This window comes from Salmo salar, chromosome 22 (genome assembly GCF_965601325.2).
Source record: "Salmo salar chromosome 22, fSalSal1, whole genome shotgun sequence".
NCBI lineage: Eukaryota > Metazoa > Chordata > Actinopteri > Salmoniformes > Salmonidae > Salmo > Salmo salar.
The window spans coordinates 64,197,948-64,213,507 of NC_138312.1; the positions used below are offsets into that span (position 1 = coordinate 64,197,948).

Sequence of the window (15,560 nt, forward strand, 5' to 3'; positions counted from 1 at the left end):
TTGTTCAGCACATTTTTACTCCTGAACTTATTTAGGCTCGCCATAACAAAGGGTTTGAATACTTATTATTAATTAATTTCTAAAAATGTCTAATAACATAATTCCAGTGACACAAACTTTTTCATTTAATCAATTTTACTATTCACACCCCTTTACTTTTTCCACATTTTGTTTTAGCCTGAATTTAAAATGTATTAAATTAAACTAAACATTTTGGTCACTGGCCTATACACAATACCCCATAATGTGCAATTATACTATCTATCTATCTACACTACATGACAAAAAGTATGTGGACACCTGCTGGTCCAACATCTCATTCCAAAATCATGGGCATTAATATGGAGTTGGTCCCCCCTTTGCTGTTATAACAGCCTCCTCTCTTCTGGGAAGTCATTAATATGGAGTTGGTCCCCCCTTTGCTGCTATAACAGCCTCCACTCTTCTGGGAAGTCATTAATATGGAGTTGGTCCCCCCCCCCTTTGCTGCTATAACAGCCTCCTCTCTTCTGGGAAGTCATTAATATGGAGTTGGTCCCCCCCTTTGCTGCTACAACAGCCTCCACTCTTCTGGGAAGGATTTCCACTAGATGTTGGAACATTGCTGCAGGGACTTGCTTCCATTCAGCCACAAGAGCATTAGTGAGGTCGGGCGCTGATGTTGGGCGATTAGGCCTGGCTCACAGTCGGCGTTCCAATTCATCCCGAGCTCAAGAAACACCGAAGTTCAATTTGACGGCTGACATGCGCGTTCATTCTTTCTTGGGAATTAAAATAATGAGAAATAAAGTTGATTTTGGTTACCAAATGGCCTCGACACCACTGGCTGTGGCCTCCAATAGGCACCACTGGCTGTGTCCTCCAATAGGCACCACTGGCTGTGGCCTCCAATAGGCACCACTGGCTGTGGCCTCCAATAGGCACCACTGGCTGTGTCCTCCAATAGGCACCACTGGCTGTGTCCTCCAATAGGCACCACTGGCTGTGGCCTCCAATAGACACCACTGGCTGTGTCCTCCAATAGGCACCACTGGCTGTGTCCTCCAATAGGCACCACTGGCTGTGGCCTCCAATAGACACCACTGGCTGTGGCCTCCAATAGGCACCACTGGCTGTGGCCTCCAATAGGCACCACTGGCTGTGGCCTCCAATAGGCACCACTGGCTGTGGCCTCCAATAGGCACCACTGGCTCTGGGCTCCAATAGGCACCACTGGCTGTGGCCTCCAATAGGCACCACTGGCTGTGTCCTCCAATAGGCACCACTGGCTGTGGCCTCCAATAGGCACCACTGGCTGTGGCCTCCAATAGGCACCACTGGCTGTGGCCTCCAATAGGCACCACTGGCTGTGGCCTCCAATAGACACCACTGGCTGTGGCCTCCAATAGGCACCACTGGCTGTGGCCTCCAATAGGCACCACTGGCTGTGGCCTCCAATAGGCACCACTGGCTGTGTCCTCCAATAGGCACCACTGGCTGTGGCCTCCAATAGACACCACTGGCTGTGTCCTCCAATAGGCACCACTGGCTGTGTCCTCCAATAGGCACCACTGGCTGTGGCCTCCAATAGGCACCACTGGCTGTGTCCTCCAATAGGCACCACTGGCTGTGTCCTCCAATAGGCACCACTGGCTGTGGCCTCCAATAGACACCACTGACTGTGGCCTCCAATAGGCACCACTGGCTGTGGTCTCCAATAGGCACCACTGGCTGTGTCCTCCAATAGGCACCACTGGCTGTGGCCTCCAATAGACACCACTGGCTGTGGCCTCCAATAGGCACCACTGGCTGTGGCCTCCAATAGGCACCACTGGCTGTGTCCTCCAATAGGCACCACTGGCTGTGGCCTCCAATAGGCACCACTGGCTGTGGCCTCCAATAGGCACCACTGGCTGTGTCCTCCAATAGGCACCACTGGCTGTGTCCTCCAATAGGCACCACTGGCTGTGTCCTCCAATAGGCACCACTGGTTATTTTACTAAGAGTTATGAAGTCAAGAAGCTACTATCTAGCAGAAAACTCTAGCTAGCTACATTGACTATGTTCACAATGTAAACAAAAACAACATGTGTAATAAAAGGATAACTGTGTAGTACAACCACTAGCAATAATTTAAGAGGCACTTAGGGAAAACCTGGAACCACAGTCTCCTGTGGGTATTTCATGTTGATTATTGGATGAATATGGTACAGTAGGGGAAAGTGGTGGAAAAAGTACATCATACTTGAGTAAAAGTAAAGATACATTAATAGAAAATGACAAGTAAAATGCTTATTGAGTAAAAGTAAAGATACATTAATAGAGAAGTCCCCCAGTAAAATACTACTTGAGTAAAAGTCTAAAAGTATTTGGTTTTAAATATACTGAAGTATCAAAAGTAAATAAATTGCTAAAATATACTTAAGTATCAAAATAATTTAAAATTCCTTATATTAAGCAGACAGCACAATGTGTTTTTTAAAATTTATTTACAGATAGCCAGGGGCACACTCCAACACTCAGACATAATTTACAAAGAGGCATGTGTGTATAGTGAGTCCACCAGATCAGAGGCAGTAGGGATGACCAGGGATGTTCTCTGTTTAGTGAGTCCTCCAGATCAGAGGCGGTAGGGATGACCAGGGATGTTCTCTGTTTAGTGAGTCCTCCAGATCAGAGGCAGTAGGGATGACCAGGGATGTTCTCTGTTTAGTGAGTCCTCCAGATCAGAGGCAGTAGGGATGACCAGGGATGTTCTCTGTTTAGTGAGTCCTCCAGATCAGAGGCAGTAGGGATGACCAGGGATGTTCTCTGTTTAGTGAGTCCTCCAGATCAGAGGCAGTAGGGATGACCAGGGATGTTCTCTGTTTAGTGAGTCCTCCAGATCAGAGGCAGTAGGGATGACCAGGGATGTTCTCTGTTTAGTGAGTCCTCCAGATCAGAGGCAGTAGGGATGACCAGGGATGTTCTCTGTTTAGTGAGTCCTCCAGATCAGAGGCAGTAGCGATGACCAGGGATGTTCTCTGTTTAGTGAGTCCTCCAGATCAGAGGCAGTAGGGATGACCAGGGATGTTCTCTTGATAAGTGTGTGAATCGGACCATTTTCTGTCCTGCTAAGCATTCAATATGTATCGAGTACTTTTGGGTGTCAGGGAACATGTATGGAGTAAAAAGTACATCATTTTCTTTAGAAAATGTAGTGAAGTAAAGTACAGATACCTAGTAGTTTATACCAGTGAGTATAAAAATAGAGTAAAGATGCTCTCCCCCGCCGCTCCTCTCTTAACAACGTGCTCTGTGTAGCAGGTAGACATTCACACAGTCTTCTTCGGTGGAGTTTAACTGCAGTTGGCATCTAATTATGTTAAGAGTTACCTCTGTGACGCATTTATTTGGGCTGCATTTTGAGGTGCAGGTAACTCTAATGAACGTATCCTCTGCAGCAGAGGATAACTCTGGGTCTTCCTTTCCTGTGACGGTCCTCATGAGAGCCAGTTTCATCACAGCGCTTGATGTTTTTTTTTTGCGACTGCACTTGAAGAAACTTTCTAAGTTCTTGAAATTCTCCGGATTGACTGACCTTCATGTCTTAAAGTAATGATGGACTGTCTTTCCTCTTTGCTTATTTGAGCTGTTCTTGCCATAATATGGACTTGGTCTTTTACCAAATAAGGCTATCTTCTGTATACCACTCCTACCTTGTCACAACACAACTGATTGGCTCAAACGCAATAAGGAAAGAAAATCCACAAATTAACTTCTAATACGGCACACCTGTTAATTGAAATGCATTCCAGGTGACTACCTCATGAAGCTGGTTGAGAGAATGCCAAGAGTGCAAAAGCTGTCATCAAGGCAAAGGGTGGCTACTTTGAGGAATCTAAAATATTTGAATTTGTTTAACACTATTTTGGTTACTACATGATTCCATATGTGTTATTTTCTAGTTTTGATGTCTTCACTATTATTCTACAATTATTGTATTATGTAGAAAATAGAAAAAAGAAAATAAAGAACAACCCTGGAATGAGTAGGTGTGTCCAAACTTTGACTGGTACTGTATATCACTCATTGGCCGATCCCTCTGTTCTGATCTACTACTATCACAGGGATCCTCTCAGAATCCCTCACCCTTGATCCATCTATCACCCATACTTTCTTCACTGCCTCAGCGTGCGACATCTTCTGCACTACTCTGACCCTTATAGTGGAGCTGAAGCACAGATATGGAGGCAAAATAGAAATAGATAGAACAACGAGCCAGATATTTCACCTGATGTAGAAATTTGAATATCCTGATTGTATTTCCACTCACTATCAAATTTGGTGATGAAAGGAAGCCTAGTGGCCGGCAGTGGAAGAAGATGGTTTTTTTTGGCTGCCATACTGCTAATCTTCTCATCAATGAAGAGTTGATCTCCATAATCTGTAACAAACTGGAGTGGACTGCGTTTTATAGACTTTACTCTTTGCTGAATTTTTTTTACTTTTTTTTTAAATGGTGTTGTTTAGAAGGAGTTCCAAGGGTGAATTGAGTTATTGCACACAGCCCATTTCACAGAGTAGGGGTTCCCTAACAGAAATATGCAAATACATGATAGAACGCACCAATACGATCTCGCTATCTCGTGCTTGGCTCTGCCCACCTCCTTGCTTGTTCTGCCCACTATGATTCATTTGCTGTCATTGGAAACAACAGGCTGTGTTCTATCTTGGTTAGTTATAAAAAAAACGATTTTGCTGAAACAACTGTGTGTTGCAGCTGGTATTGTATCAAACCTGTATTAAATATATTGCATCCACTGTTACCTTTAACTTTCTTGGAAATTCAATTACATTTTACATTTTAGTCATTTAGCAGACGCTCTTATCCAGAGTGACTTACAGTAGTGAATGCATCCATTTCATCTCATTTCATGCATTTTTGTTTTTGTACTGGCCCCCCCGTGGGAATCGAACCCACAACCCTGGCTCAGGGAGTTCCACAGGGAATTCACTTCATGTGTGTTGATGAATTGTTACATACAAGACACATAACAACAGAACACTAAAATATGTTGGCTAAAGTATAAAGATATATCCTGTTACAATAATCTAATCAAATGCATGAATTCATTCAAGGTCCACGCTGAGATGAAGAAACATGTAGATGCCAGTAAGAGCCCTGTTGACTTCCTGAAGGGGGAGAGGCGTCTACACAGAGAGGCTGAGAAGGTAATGAATGGCATGTTCTGGTCTTTTCATCATCATCATCATCATCATTTAGCCTCAGTAGACCAGTCTGTTGTTCTTTAATCAATAGATGTTATTCTGTTTGACCAGAAGACCCCTTTGGAAATAACCCACTGGGCACAGTTCAATATCCAGTTGAGGACTTGTGAGGCGTCTGTTTCTCAAACTAGACACACTAATGTGCTTGTCCTCTTGCTCAGTTGTGCACCGGGGCCTCCCACTCCTCTTTCTATTCTGGTTAGAGCCAGTTTGCTCTGTTCTGTGAAGGGAGTAGTACACAGCGTTGTACGAGATCTTCAGTTTCTTGGCAATTTCACACATGGAATAGCCTTCATTTCTCAGAACAAGAATAGACTGACGAGTTTCAGAAGAAAGTTCTTTGTTTGTGGCCATTTTGAGCCTGTAATCGAACTCACAAATGTTGATGCTCCAGATACTCAACTAGTCTAAAGAAGACTAGTTTTAGAGCTTCTTTAATCAGAACAACAGTTTTCAGATGTGCTAACATAATTGCAAAAGGTTTTCTAATGAACAATTAGCCTTTTAAAATGATAAACTTGGATTAGCTAACACAACGTGCCATTGGAACACAGGAGTGATGGTTGCTGATAATGGGCCTCTGTTCGCCTATGTAGATATTCCATTAAAAATCAGCCGTTTCCAGCTACAATAGTCATTTACAACATTAACAATGTCTACACTGTATTTCTGATCAACTTGATGTTATTTTAATGGACAGAAAATGTGCTTGTCTTTCAAAAACAAGGACATTTCTAAGTGACCCTAAACTTTTGAACGGTAGTGTACACTGGGTACCAGTACAGAGTCCATGATAACTTACATTTACATTTACATTTTAGTCATTTAGCAGACGCTCTTATCCAGAGCGACTTACAAATTGGTGCATTCACCTAAATATCCAGTGGAACAACCACTTTACAATAGTGCATCTAAATCTTTTAAGGGGGGGGTTAGAAGGATTACTTTATCCTATCCCAGGTATTCCTTGAAGAGGTGGGGTTTCAGGTGTCTCCGGAAGGTGGTGATTGACTCCGCTGTCCTGGCGTCGTGAGGGAGCTTGTTCCACCATTGGGGTGTCAGAGCAGCGAACAGTTTTGACTGGGCTGAGCGGGAACTGTGCTTCCTCAGAGGTAGGGAGGCGAGCAGGCCAGAGGTGGATGAACGCAGTGCCCTTGTTTGGGTGTAGGGCCTGATCAGAGCCTGAAGGTACGGAGGTGCCGTTCCCCTCACAGCTCCGTAGGCAAGCACCATGGTCTTGTAGCGGATGCGAGCTTCGACTGGAAGCCAGTGGAGAGAGCGGAGGAGCGGGGTGACGTGAGAGAACTTGGGAACTTGGCTATATACATGGGGTACCAGTACAGAGTCCATGATAACTTGGCTTTATACATGGGGTACCAGTACAGAGTTGATGTGCAGGGTACAGAGTTGTTGAGGTATATGTACCAGAGCGCCAAGTCTAGGAACAAAAGGCTCCTTAACAACTTCTACCCCCAAGCCATAAGACTAATGAACAATTAATCAAATGGCCACTGGTACCGCTTGCCTTGCGGTAGCAGAGAGAACATTCTTTGACAATTTTTAGGGCTTTCCTCTGGCACCACCTGGTATAAAGCTCCTGGATGACAGGGAGCTTGGCCCTAGTGATGTAATGGGCTGTACGCACTACCCTCTGTAGCGCCTTGCGGTCAGATGTCAAGCAGTTGCCATACCAAGTGGTGATGCAGCCAGTCAAGATGCTCTCAATGGTGCAGCTGTAGAACTTTTTGAGGATGACAAATCTTTTCAGCCTGCTGAGGCGTGCTCAGCCTTCCGTTTCCTGACATTGAGGGAAAGGTTGTTGTCCTGGCACCACACTTTCCGGTCTCTGACCTCTCTCATCTTCGTCAATAATCGAGGCAGCAGGTAGCCTAGTGGTTAGAGCGTTGGACTTGTAACCGATGGGTAGCTAGATCGAATCCCCAAGCTGACAAGTAAAAAGTCTGTCTTTCTGCCCCTGAACATGTTCCTGTTCCTAGGCCGTCATTGAAAATGAGAATTTGTTCTTAACTGACTTGCCTAGTTAAATAAAGTTTACTTAAAAAAAATATATATATAAAAAAATCTGACCTATCACCATTGTGTTGTTGGCAAACTTAATGATGATGGTGTTGGAGTTGTGCCATGCAGTCGTGGGTGACCAGAGAGTACAGGAGGGGACTGAGCACACACCCCTGAGGGGCTCCCGTGTTGAGTGTGGTGGATGTGTTGTTGCCTACCCTCACCACCAGGGGGCGGCCCATCAGGAAGTCCAGGATCCAGTTGCAGAGGGAGGGGACCATAGTTTAGTGATGAGCTTGGAAGGCACTATGGTGTTGAACGCTGAGCTGTAGTCAATGAACAGCATTCTCACGTTGCACATCTACAGATGTGAACGCTACAATAGTCATTTAGACAGGTTACCTTGGCGGTCTTGGCACAGGGACTACGGTGGTCTACTTGAAACATGTAGATATTACAGATTGGGTCAGGGAGAGGTTTAAAATGTCAGTGAAGACACTTGCCAGTTGGTCAGAGCATGCTCTGAGTATGTGTCCTGGTAATCTGTCTGGTACTGCGGCCTTGTGAATGTTAACATGTTTAAAGGTCTTACTCAAATCGGATAATGAGTGCACGATCGCAGTCGTCCAGAACAGCTGGTGCTCTCATGCACGGTTCAGTGTTGCTAGCCTCGAAGCAAACATAGAAGGTATTTAGCTTGTCTGGTCGGCTCATGTCACTGGTCAGCTTGTGGCTGGGTTTCCCTTTGTAATCCGTGATAGTTTGCAAGCCTAGGCACATTTGACGAGCTTCAGAGCTGGTGTAGTAGGATTTGATCTTGATCCTGTATTGACGCTTTGCCTGTTTGATGGTTCGTCGGAGGGCATAGCGGGATTTCTTATAACCGTTCGGATTAGTGTCCCGCTCTTTAACCTCTCTAGGGTCGGCGGGACGAATTCGTCCCACCTACTCAACAGCCAGTTGAATCCCGTGGCGCGTTATTCAAATACCTTAGAAATGCTATTACTTCAGTTTCTCAAACATATGACTATTTTACACCATTTTAAAGACAAGACTCTCGTTAATCTAACCACACTGTCCGATTTCAAAAAGGCTTTACAATGAAAGCAAAACATTAGATTATGTCAGCAGAGTACCAAGCCAGAAATAATCAGACACCCATTTTTCAAGCTAGCATATAATGTCACATAAACCCAAACCACAGCTAAATGCAGCACTAACCTTTGATGATCTTCATCAGATGACAACCCTAGGACATTATGTTATACAATACATGCATGTTTTGTTCAATCAAGTTCATATTTATAGCAAAAACCAGCTTTTTACATTAGCATGTGACGTTCAGAACTAGCATACCCCCCGCAAACTTCCGGTGAATTTACTAAATTACTCACGATAAACGTTCACAAAAAACATAACAATTATTTTAACAATTATAGATACAGAACTCCTCTATGCACTCGCTATGTCCGATTTTAAAATAGCTTTTCGGTGAAAGCACATTTTGCAATATTCTAAGTAGATAGCCCGGCATCACAGGGCTAGCTATTTAGACACCCACCAAGTTTAGCCCTCACCTAAGTCAGATTTACTATAAGAAAAATTGTATTACCTTTGCTGTTCTTCGTCAGAATGCACTCCCAGGACTTCTACTTCAATAACAAATGTTGGTTTGGTTCAAAATAATCCATAGTTATATCCAAATAGCGGCGTTTTGTTCGTGCGTTCAAGACACTATCCGAATGGTAAAGAAGGGTGACGCGCACGACGCATTTCGTGACAAAAAAATTCTAAATATTCCATTACCGTACTTCGAAGCATGTCAACCGCTGTTTAAAATCAATTTTTATGCCATTTTTCTCGTAAAAAAAGCGATAATATTCCGACCGGGAAAGCGTGTTTAGGTTCAAAGAGAGAGAAAATAAAAACATGGGGTCGACTTGTGCACGCGCCTCAGTCCCATTGTCCTCTGATAGAGCACTTACCAAAAGCGCTACTGTTTTTCAGCCAGTGGCTGGAATTACATCATTCAGCTTTTTCCCGCCTTCTGAGAGCCTATGGGAGCCGTAGGAAGTGTCACGTTACAGCAAAGATCCTCAGTTTTCATTAAAGAGAGCCAAGAAGAACAAGAACTTGTCAGACAGGTCACTTCCTGTAAGGAATCTTCTCAGGTTTTTGCCTGCCATATGAGTTCTGTTATACTCACAGACACCATTCAAACAGTTTTAGAAACTTTAGCGTGTTTTCTATCCAAAGCCAATAATTATATGCATATTCTAGTTTATGGGCAGTAGTAATAACCAGATTAAATCGGGTACGTTTTTTATCCGGCCGTGCAAATACTGCCCCCTACCCCCAACAGGTTAAAAGTGGCAGATCTAGCCTTTAGCTCAGTGTGGTTGTTGCCTGTAATCCATGTCTTCTGGTTGGGATATGTACGTACGGTCACTGTGGGGACGACATTGTTGATGCACTTATACAGTTCGTTGAGTGTTTGTGGTTGTAAATAGACAGCTTTGAAAAACATAAACTTTACAGCTTATCATGAGGTAATCTAACTCGGGTGAGCAGAACCTCCAGATTTTAATATTAGCGCACCAGCGGTTGTTAACAAACAGACACACACGAGCTTCCCCGACGCCACCGTTCTGTCCTGCCGATGTATAGAAAAACCGTCTAGATTTATATTTACTATGGCCTTGTTCAGCTACGATTGTGAGAAACATATTACAGGTCTTCAAATCATGTTGATAGGATAGTCTCGAATGGAGCTCATCCAGTTTATTCTCCAGTGATTGTACGTTCGCCAATAGAACGGAGGGTAGAGGTGGTTTATCCACTCTCCGATGTAGTCAGGTATCTCGCACACCGGCCTCTATAGCACCGTCTCCGAGTGTATATAATAATCAATGTCTTTTGCCTCATTGAAGTAGAAGTCTTCATCCAAATTCAGGTTAGTGATCAAGAAGCGCTTTTCAGTCATAGGAAATGATGGCGGAAATATTATCTACAACAAACAAACAAAAAACTTCTGATAAATGCCAAAAAGTACACAAAATAGCACAATTATTGGTCAGGAGGGTATTAGGAGCCCGTAAAATGGCCGCCATTCCCCTAATACCCTAATGTTGATAATTTTTTTGCAAATCCAATCAGTTTTCCACATAGATTCAAAGTCATCAAATTGAATTTTGGGTTTGAAATGACGTGGAAAAAATATTGATTCAACCAGTTTTTGTCTTTTGGCAGACACTTCTATCCAAAGTTTTACATTTTACGTATGGCGGGCCCTGGAACTCGCAACCCAGGCATTGCAAGCGCCATGCCCTACCAACTGAGCCATACAGGACCACAATGTATTTTGTATTTTTATACCTGGAGCAGGTCCTGGAGCCAGTGGACTGGTCAGCCCAGTATAGAGAGTCCATCTCCCTGGGTCAGTACGTAGAGGACCTGATGTCCGGCATTGACGTCCGCAGGATGGGCATCGTGAGAGGGAAGAGCCTGGTCAAGAACATCTCTCAGGACCTCAAGGCCTGGAGGTACAGAATTAGACGAAAATTTGTTTTTGAATTTATAATTGTCATTTGTTTTATTCATATATTAAAATGTGTGAATTGTTTCAAATAATTCCACCTCCCTGCCAGTGATACTCTGTAGTGCTTTTAAATTGTGCAGTAAATACACATTTCTCTCTCTCTCTCTCTCTCTCTCTCTCTCTCTATCAGGTCTGGGCGGACCAGCTTTGACCCGATGGCCTACAGGAGTTTGGACGTGATGCTGACCAAGACAGCCTCCCTGGCGGAGCAGGGCGAGGACGACTCAGATGACTCAGACTCTGACGCCTGCCTCAGCTGGGAGATACACAGCATTTCTGAAGAGGAAGGGGCCACCGGAGAAAGCAGCAAACAGAAAGCTTGAGAATTCAGTATACGCCAAATACGCCAAATATTTCCAGTTGTCAGATAAGAGATATTAAATACACTATCTCTATTTCGTCAAACGGTCTCTGTCCCTTTTCTTCCTGGAATTCATCAAATGGCAATTCAGTACCTTTTAAATTAAATCTGTTTGTGTCATAGCTCCCCCTGGTGGCCGTAGAGGAAACCTCATGTGTCAGTTTAGTTGTCACTGTCAATTCATCATACCAGTGACACTTGGTAAAACTCCATAACATGTTGTAAGCATGTATGAGCCTTTATGTCTAATAGTAATGCTATACAACAAGCAAACTGTCAAAGAAACCGTCTTAGCTATATTGGCACCCATAGGTGTTGGGCTGCTTTAGTTTTCCAGATTTTATATATATTTTTTTTAACCTTTACTTAACTAGGTAAGTCAGACAAATTCTTATTTACGATGACATCTTATCCCGGCCAAACCTGACGACGCTGGGCCAATTGAGCGCCGCCCTATGGGACTCCCAATCATCGGCTGGATGTGATACAGCCTGGATTTGAACCAGGGACTGTAGTAACGCCTCTTGCACTGAGATGCAGTGCCTTAGACCGCTGCGTCACACGGGAGCACAAATGATCGATCTCCATGGTTTTTCTTTATTTTTTGTACTATTTTCTACATTGTAGAATAATAGTGAAGACATCAACTATGAAATAACACATATGGAATCATATAGTAACCAAAAAAAGTGTTAAACAAATCAAAATGTATTTTATATTTGAGATTCTTCAAAGTAGCCACCCTTTGCCTTGATTACAGCTTTGCACACTCTTGGCATTCTCTCAACCAGCTTAATGAGGTAGTCACCTGGAAAGCATTTCAATTAACAGGTGTGCCTTGTTAAAAGTTAATTTGTGGAATTTCTTTCCTTCTTAATACATTTGAGACAATCAGTTGTGTTGTGACAAGGTAGGGGTGGTATACAGAAGATAGCCCTATTTGGTAAAAGACCAAGTCCACATTATGGCAAGAACAGTTCAAATAAGCAAAGAGAAACGACAATCCATCATTACTTTAAGACATGAAGGTCAGTCAATCCGGAAAATTTCAAGAATTCTGAAAATGTCTTTAAAACCTGTCTGGGCTAGGGGGCAGTATTTTCACGGCCGGATGAAAAACGTACCCAATTTAAACAGGTTACTACTCTGGCTCAGAAACTAGAATATGCACATTATTAGTAGATTTGGATAGAAAAGACTCTGAAGTTTCTAAAACTGTTTGAATGGTGTCTGTGAGTATAACATAACTCATATGGCAGGCACAAACCTGAGAAAAATCCAACCAGGAAGTGGATTGTAGTTTTTCAAGACTGGGCCTATTCAGTAAACAGTGACTTAGGGTTCAATTTGCACTTCCTAAGGCTTCCACTAGATGTCAACAGTCTTTAGAACGTGTTTCAGGCTTTTGCAGTCAACAGAGAGCGAACAAGACCTCCTGGAGTCTGATGACCGAGAGAATGACAGGCCACAATTATGCATTCACGTGTGGAGGTAGCTGTGTTCCAAAACGTTTTTCAAGACACTGGAATCGTCCAGTTGGAATATTATTGAAGTTCTAAGTTAAAAAGGCCCTAAAGATTGATGTTTTACAACGTTTGATATGTTTCAATGAACGTAAATATAACTTTTTGTCCTGACATTTTCGTCGCGCTTCCTACATTTGGAGTAGCTTACTGAACACGCAAACAACAAGGACTTATTTGGACATAAATTATGGACTTTATCGAACAAAACAACATTTGTTGTGGACCTGGGATTCCTGGAAGTGCCTTCCGATGAAGATCATCAAAGGTAAGTGAATTTTTCTAATGCTATTTATAATTTTAGATGACTCCAAAATGGCGGGTATCTGTATTGCCTGGTGTATGTTTCTGAGCGCCGTACTCAGATTATTGCAAAGTGTGCTTTCCCCGTGAAGCTTTTTTGAAATCTGTCACAGCGGTTGCATTAAGGAGATGTTCATCTATAATTCTTTGAATAACAGTTTAATATTTTATCAACGTTTATGATGGGTATTTTTGTAAATTGTTGTGCTGATTCACCGGGAGTATTGGAGGCAAAATATTTTCTGAACGTCACACGCCAATGTATAATGCTGTTTTTGGATATAAATATGAACTTTATCGAACAAAACATACATGTATTGTGTAACATAATGTCCTAGGAGTGTCATCTGATAAAGATCGTCAAAGGTTAGTGCTTCATTTCGCTGTGTTTTGGGTTTTATTGACACATGTCCTTGCTTGGAAAATGGCTGTGTGATTATTTTTGTCTATGTACTCTTCTAACATAATCTAATGTTTTGCTTTCGCTGTAAAGCCTTTTTGAAATCGGACAATGTGGTTACATCAAGGAGAAGTGTATCTTTAAAAAGGTGTAAAATAGTTGTATGTTTGAGAAAGTTGAATTATGACATTTTGTTTTTCAATTTGCCGCCCTGATATTTCACTGGCTGTGTCCCGCAGGTGGGACGCTACCGTCCCACCTAGCCCATAGAAGTTAGGTGCAGTCTCAAAAACCCATCATGTGCTATGATGAAACTGGCTCTCATGAGGACCGCCACAGGAAAGGAAGACCCAGAGTTACCTCTGCTGTAGAGGATACGTTCATTAGAGTTACCAGCCACAGAGATTGCAGCCCAAATAAATGCTTCAGAGTTCAAGTAACAGACACATCTTAAAATCAACTGTTCAGATGAATCAGGCCTTCATGGTCAAATTGCTGCAAAGAAACCACTACTAAAGGACACCAATAATAAGAAGAGACTTGCTTGGGCCAAGAAACACGAGCAATGGACATTAGACAGGTGGAAATCTGTCCTTTGGTCTGATGAGTCCAAATGTTAGATTTTTGGTTCCAACCGCCGTGTGAGCCGCGGAGTAGGTGAACGTATCTCTGTATTGTGGTTCCCACCGTGAAGCATGGAGGAGGAGGTGTGATGGTGTGGGGGAGCTTTGCTATTGACACTGTCTGTGATTTATTTAGAATTCAAGGCACACTTAACCAGCATGGCTACCACAGCATTCTGCAGCGATACACCATCCCATCTGGTTTGCGCTTAGTTGGACTATCATTTGTTTTTCAACAGGACAATGACCCAACACACCCTTAGTCTGGGTAAGGGCTATTTGACCAAGAAGGAGAGTGATGGAGTGCTGCATCAGATGACCTGGCCTCCACAATCATTCGACCTCAACCCAATTGAGATGGTTTGGGATGAGTTGGACCGCAGAGTGAACGAAAAGCAGCCAACAAGTGCTCAGCATATGTGGGAACTCCTTCAAGACTGTTGGAAAAGCATTCCTCATGAAGCTGGTTGAGAGAATGCCAAGAGTGTGCAAAGCTGTCATAAAGGCAAAGGGTGGCTACTTTGAAGAATCTAAAATATATTTTGATTTGTTTAACACTTTTCTTTGGTTACTACATGATTCCATGTGTTATTTCATTGTTTTGATGTCTTCATTACTATTCTACAATGTAGAAAATAGTAAAAATTAAGAAAAACCCTTGAATGAGTAGGTGTGTCCAAACTTTTGACTGGTGCTATATGTCAAGGGAGGAGCTGGTTTTCACATATTGGGTATATTTAGTTATTCTGAACATATTTCCATTTGTTGTCAATTCTTGCATTTCAAAATACTTACTTTTATGTTCGCTAGCTGGACAGGGAAATGCCGCCGTGTACTAAACTTTAAACCAATCAAAACTCGTGATGCGTACTTTCAAAGCTTTTTATAACTAACCCAAGATGGACCAAAGCCTGGAGCCAATGAATGGGCAGAACAAGTACAGAGGTGGGCTGAACCCAGCACGAACTAGTGAGTTCCTATTGGCGCGTTCTAGCATTTATTTGCATATTTCCGTTAGGGAAAGTCTACAAAACGCAGTCCACTCTGTTTGTTACAGATTCTAGTTTTGGAAACAGAAAACTGTATGGAGGTTAAATGTTTCATTGATGAGAAAATGTGCAGAATGTCGGCCAAAATCCATCTCACGGCATCTTGTCTCACGGCCCGCCACTGGCCTTCCTCTCACTACCATATTTGGTAATACCATCTTGTCCCACGGCCCGCCACTGGCCTTCCTCTCACTCCATATTTGGTAATACCATCTTGTCCCACGGCCCACCACTGGCCTTCCTCTCACTACCATATTTGGTAATACCATCTTGTCCCACGGCCCGCCACTGGCCTTCCTCTCACTCCATATTTGGTAATACCATCTTGTCCCTATTCCTGGGCTTCCTCTCACTACCATATTTGGTAATACCATCTTGTCCCACGGCCCGCCACTGGCCTTCCTCTCACTCCATATTTGGTAATACCATCTTCT

At 43.1% G+C, this 15,560-nt stretch overlaps 1 protein-coding gene across 1 annotated transcript; it reads left to right on the forward strand.

Moving 5' to 3' along the window:
- The first annotated feature begins 5,112 nt into the window (after positions 1-5,112).
- On the forward strand, positions 5,113-11,214 carry LOC106583848 (uncharacterized). Its single transcript, XM_045705326.2, has 3 exons — positions 5,113-5,193; positions 10,654-10,811; positions 10,998-11,214. The coding sequence occupies exons 1-3, from the start codon at positions 5,113-5,115 to the stop codon at positions 11,188-11,190; spliced, it is 432 nt and encodes a 143-aa protein (XP_045561282.2). The 3' UTR covers positions 11,191-11,214.
- The last annotated feature ends 4,346 nt before the right edge of the window (positions 11,215-15,560 follow it).